This window comes from Echinococcus granulosus (assembly GCF_000524195.1).
Source record: "Echinococcus granulosus chromosome Unknown EG_S00248, whole genome shotgun sequence".
NCBI classification, from domain to species: domain Eukaryota; kingdom Metazoa; phylum Platyhelminthes; class Cestoda; order Cyclophyllidea; family Taeniidae; genus Echinococcus; species Echinococcus granulosus.
The window spans coordinates 42986-48206 of NW_020170628.1; the positions used below are offsets into that span (position 1 = coordinate 42986).

The 5221-nt window shown below is 35.2% G+C and overlaps 1 protein-coding gene across 1 annotated transcript in view; it reads left to right on the forward strand. All coding sequences in view use genetic code 11, as the record gives it.

The window, feature by feature from the left end:
- EGR_10664 (hypothetical protein) overlaps positions 1-2836 on the forward strand; it is a gene marked incomplete at both ends in the record, with an annotated part of 13011 nt that extends 10175 nt beyond the window's left edge. Inside the window, 4 exons of the mRNA XM_024499913.1 lie at positions 535-622; positions 1398-1476; positions 2214-2357; positions 2594-2836. Of these exons, the coding sequence (XP_024345676.1) occupies positions 535-622; positions 1398-1476; positions 2214-2357; positions 2594-2836 (554 nt within the window). The remainder of the gene's footprint in view (positions 1-534; positions 623-1397; positions 1477-2213; positions 2358-2593) is intronic.
- Positions 2837-5221: the final 2385 nt, after the last annotated feature.

Below are 5221 nucleotides of genomic sequence, written 5' to 3' on the forward strand. Positions count from 1 at the left end.
ATCTCATCCAAGCAAATACAGGCTGGAGGCAAATTTTGTTGCTTGCCAAATTTTGATTTTTAAAGCAAATGCGTAAGTTCTAGGGTGTGTCACCGCTTGAGCATGTTTTTACTTTAACCTCTTCATTATACCTCCCCTGAGACATCGAGACTATCCAATGTCCAAGAGTCATTGCTGCCATATTCGGGCAATAAGCTGAGCCTACCTAGAAGGCCTAATATTTAAAATTACCGCAAAGGCAATTTGGTAGTGATGGATGGAAACACTAGCAGTCTATATGCATGGTAGATTGGGTTTATTGAAAACACAATAGCAGCCTACAGTGAGTAAACTGCCTGCATAGTTACGTGTACACCATTTACCCTCGGTTGTCCACTCACTTACATTGTTTCCGTATGAAGACTTATTCTTCTTTTACCACATAATTTTGCCCTTATTTTTACATGGGCCCTTTGTTTGCAATGTTGTGCATAGGTGTTGGGAATAAAATAAGCCATTTTGTGGCATGGAAAGTTTTTTACTAATTTTAATTAGAAATGAAGCATAAAATTATTGCTCTTTTAAATAGAAGGCCACAAACTGTTTTTTTTCTTTTTCATTGTCACTGTAATTTCTGCCCAAGGTTTGGGCTAGGTAGTTAATTAATTCTCTCGATACTTCGCTCCTATAATGTGTAGTGTCCATCATGACATGACAGTGACTTCCTAACACTTCTGTACATTAGCAATGTATGTTTACACATAGTACTTTAGCTTTTTATGACCTTAAAGAAGATTTGCTTTGCCGCAAGAGTGCACAAATCATTGCATTTCAATATTTAGCTTTGCAAGAAACCGGAAAGGCTTTGTTACTCCCAAACACTAAGAATGTTCATAGCGCCTTTTTCATCCTGGTTATGTGTACCAAAAAGCAGGCCACTGATTGAATTTAATTAACCGCCCAAAGGTGGCCCTTTTCTATCAGATAAGTTAATAAACAATGGTTTTGCTACAATCATTTCATCGGTTAAACATTTATTATCTTAGAATAGTGAAATTCGGTAACTATCTTCACGAAGCTCCTTCATGTCTGTGTTTCCTGCACAGGTATATGTGGGCGCTGAGAGTGAGCCTAATGAACTCACGAAACGATAAACAATAACTAAAGTGTTGAGAAGAACATCAACCACATCTGCCATGGTACTTGCAAGAACAAATTGTAATAAGACCTTCATACTCCCACTGTCGTTGTCACCACAACCCTTTAATAACTGCAGCAGAATCGAAAGCATCCGACAGCGTAAAAAACATTTTCATTATACCTAGTATGGCACCTGTCATTCTGATTCCTTCTAACCATTTTATCATTTGATTTGCAAAATAGCATACTTCTCTTTTGTAAATGTCAATTTTGAGTAGGTATAAATATTCTAGGGTCCTAAACAAAATAATATTTAACTGCAACTTTACGAAAGGCCTTTTTAAATGGCTACAATTTGTTGGAGATAAAAGTTGATGCCTAGATTGGATTTGATTGCATCTTATAGCGTATTTGCTTTGGGAGGCTCAGTGCCTTAAATTGAGACGAAATACCGAGAATATATTCCACAGTTCCGAATTTGCCATAAAAGTGCTACTTTGCAAAATATGTGTCCTGAAGCTAAGCACAGTAAGGTCCCATTTACCTAAAAATATACTAGATGTAGTTATGAATCACCGCATACGTTTATTGCACATTTTTCGATTGATGTAAGACTCTATGTTTTGTGCCTATTAATTGACAAAAATGGATCACTGCATTATCTATATTAATTAAAGTTTTCTCCTAACTTACCAGGGATTTGCATTCCAAGCACTGAAAGCGGATAAACTAAGTTTAAAATTTTGAGAAATATGATGATTAAATAGCCTACTTATTTGCGCAAAGTATGCTGTCTGTTTGCATAAAATATCGCCAAAAATTTTGGATGAGACTTGGTAGCAAATGAGGTCATGCTACTCCTTAGGTTTTTGCCCGATGTCATTCACACGGTTATGTTCAAATCTGCTGCAAATGTGTGAAAAATTGCTGCAGATTTAGCACTAAGCATTTAGCAGATTTGAGTAAAATAGTCTTGTAATTTTCTGTATTAAGCCAATTATAAAAAGTTTGGTGTGTTTTCCTTGGGCGGTAGAGGAAATAAAAGGTACTTTGAATTTTGCGCATTGTAAAAATTTGACTCGAAATTCTGTCAGAGCATTCAAAGAAAACCAATTTTAATGATCGATTCGGCATTAAAAGAAAAGATTAAAATTGTTTTATTTCTGTCGCAAAAAGTACAGGTTTGCTCTGATGATTGTAAAGGATTGTGCATGATTCATTTAAACACTCTTCGACTGGTGAGCTTATATTTACAGAAGCAAATTAAAAGTGGGGAAAGCCAGCTTACAAACACGGGGTGCTGCGTCTAAGTTTCGTCAAAATGCGGAAGGTTTAATTGACTTTATTAGTATAACACACAAATATATTATTCCCCTACACTGTTTAATATTTCCAGCCAATAATTTGCTGAAAAACAATGAGAGCATCAAATTTGATCAGTAATTCCCTCATGTTGTACTGTCATTATGAATAGGTATTTTTGTGGCGATCTGTTTGTACACGCTGTTTCAGAAAACCAAATTGGGCTGTAGTTTCAAAAAAGAATTTTACATGTGGGGTTGTTTTAGCAATGGGCAGAAAGGAAATTCGCAAGCAGAATTGGCGGTGTTCAGCTACCGATTGTAGTGTCTGCTCACCCTTCTTATTTCAAACCAAAGGAAAAGGACTAGTTTTCCTACTATTACACCCTTTTCAAATGTCATCGTGTAAACTTTGAATAAAAGTGTTATTACTAAGTGTACGTCCGTACTCATTTTCATTTGTACATTCATCTCATTTTTGTCAATAATGAACATTCAAGTGGACCATTTTGTTGCTGGTGAAAATTTTAGCAAGCATTGCAATGGAGTTTGCTTTGAAACGACTTTCTACGAAAACGTCACTGTATTTACAATAGATGCATCCAAGTAGTGTGGGACTAAGTTTATGAATGATCTCATATATTTCATCACTAGATTTTATGTAAACTAAATGAATTCCACCTCATTTTTTGCTTATTACTATATTTGAGGTCACATAATAAAGCTTCTTTTACGCTAAAATTGGTTGTACATTCTTGATAGCTCACAGGTCCTCTTGTGCAAGAATACATGCTTGTGCATATGGAAACTGCCTCATTTACTTGCTCTAACCATGCAAACTTACGTGCTTAAATCAGAGATTGCCGAGTATTTAATTGTACCGCCTACTTGGTTTACTTTCCTGCACTGAAATATCTGTCTTCATGCACACTCTGACTTAAAGTAAAGGGCCATGCTTTCATATATTTTTGCCATAAGACACTGATTTATCCCTAAATTTCCTCCTGTTCTTAGTTTAAATATCTTGATCAAGGAAAATAATGGAATTTGCTGGTCATAAAAAGTTTGAGATGTGTCATTTGGCTAAAGCGCCGCACACGGGACCACATCATAACAAGGCATTTGTAGGTCAGTTCAAACACGGCCGTTAGTATGTTTTGATAGATGGTAGACCCTTAGAGTAGAATTGGATTTTATTTCACTGCATGTACACCCTCTGCACCAAAAAAGATCCTATCCATAATAAAAAATATATTCTTTACCCGGACAACGGGATATTTAATCTTCTTGCTGTTCAGCTAGCTTCCTCATTACTTCAAGTTACTATGCTATACAGGTAACAGTGCCAAACATAAGTGATACGTATAATTCAGTCTTTGATTTCGCCTTCGTCAAGGCTACTAAGACAGTGTTTTAAGGAACATGCTACTCAAAACATGTTTCATTACTCAAAATAACTTGCCTGTAATAATGACAATGTGATTTTTTGGAAATGTCTGCCAGTTTATATTCTGCTAGGAAAAACCTAGAATATTTTATGTGATGGTAACTGTGCAAGCATGTGTTTCGCATCCTTTCACCCCTTTATCTTATTATTAAACGTAAGTAATTGCATACTCAAATGTAAATAATGTTTAAGCAAAAGACACCTAAAAATATCACAATTGTAATCAAGAAACACGCCAAACACATAATATTACTACTTGATTTTGAGGCTATAAAAACACTATAGCCATTTGGGAATTTGCTGAGTGCCTTTGTATGGAACTGAACATCAATTATAATAATTTATTAGTGCTAGGTTACACGATTTGATGAGTTGATAATGAGGTATATTTTAGACACTTTGTTTTAGAAATTTATTTCTCTTTTGGCCTTTTAATTTGCAACCTTTTACTCACTTATGCAGGGTTGAAATGTTTATTTGGAAGGTGGGTACTTTTTACTTGGCTGTGAATAGAGCCTGATTCTTTAAGATGTAGCATATTGTCATGCAAGTTTGTTACACTATTTATGATTCCTTACAAAAGGTAGAAGTTAAGGCTCTAAATGACCGCTTAGGCTTGTTAAATAGCTTCATAATCGTTCAGAAACTTTTGCATCACAAAAATATGCATGAATAAAATGGATATAATTGAAAAGAGGTTTAATAGTAATTTGGAAAGTGTTCCACTGCGACACATTTCATCAGACAGTGCGTACATAAACAGGAAGATAGCTAATCATCCAAAAAAGCGTTAGGGTTGTTGAGCAGGCAGGTGAAATAGTTACATAAAATCATGAAAAGTAGGGTTTCAGATTGTCAAGAAATTGAAATATTGTCCAAGGTTGATGGATGTAGGATAAGTAAAAGGGTAATGCATAATGAAAGGGAAGAAGCCGGTAAACAGAACTTTGGAAGTAAATCTAATGAGGTGTATAGCCTTAGATCTTATACAAAACATCTGTACAATTTATTGGATTGCAGCAAGCTAATATTTAGTTAATCAAAATGTGCTTGAATTTGCGTAAAAAAATGGCATGTATAACAAATCCGGAACTTACCATTGCATTCAGCCACTTCCGGTGCCTCACCTACGGTATTATGCAGAAACGATCCTCAATTTACATGCCTCAATGCGATACAATCATTTATTTATAAGGCAGCTTATAAATATGTATTGCATTTGAAACAATCTTTGTACTTTAATTAAAGAAACGTATATAAAGTCCTGTAATTCCAAATTTACCTTCTCGACTCCAATCAATAGTAACAGATAAGTTACTGCTACCAGATCCCCAGGAGCAAGTCTCATAATCTT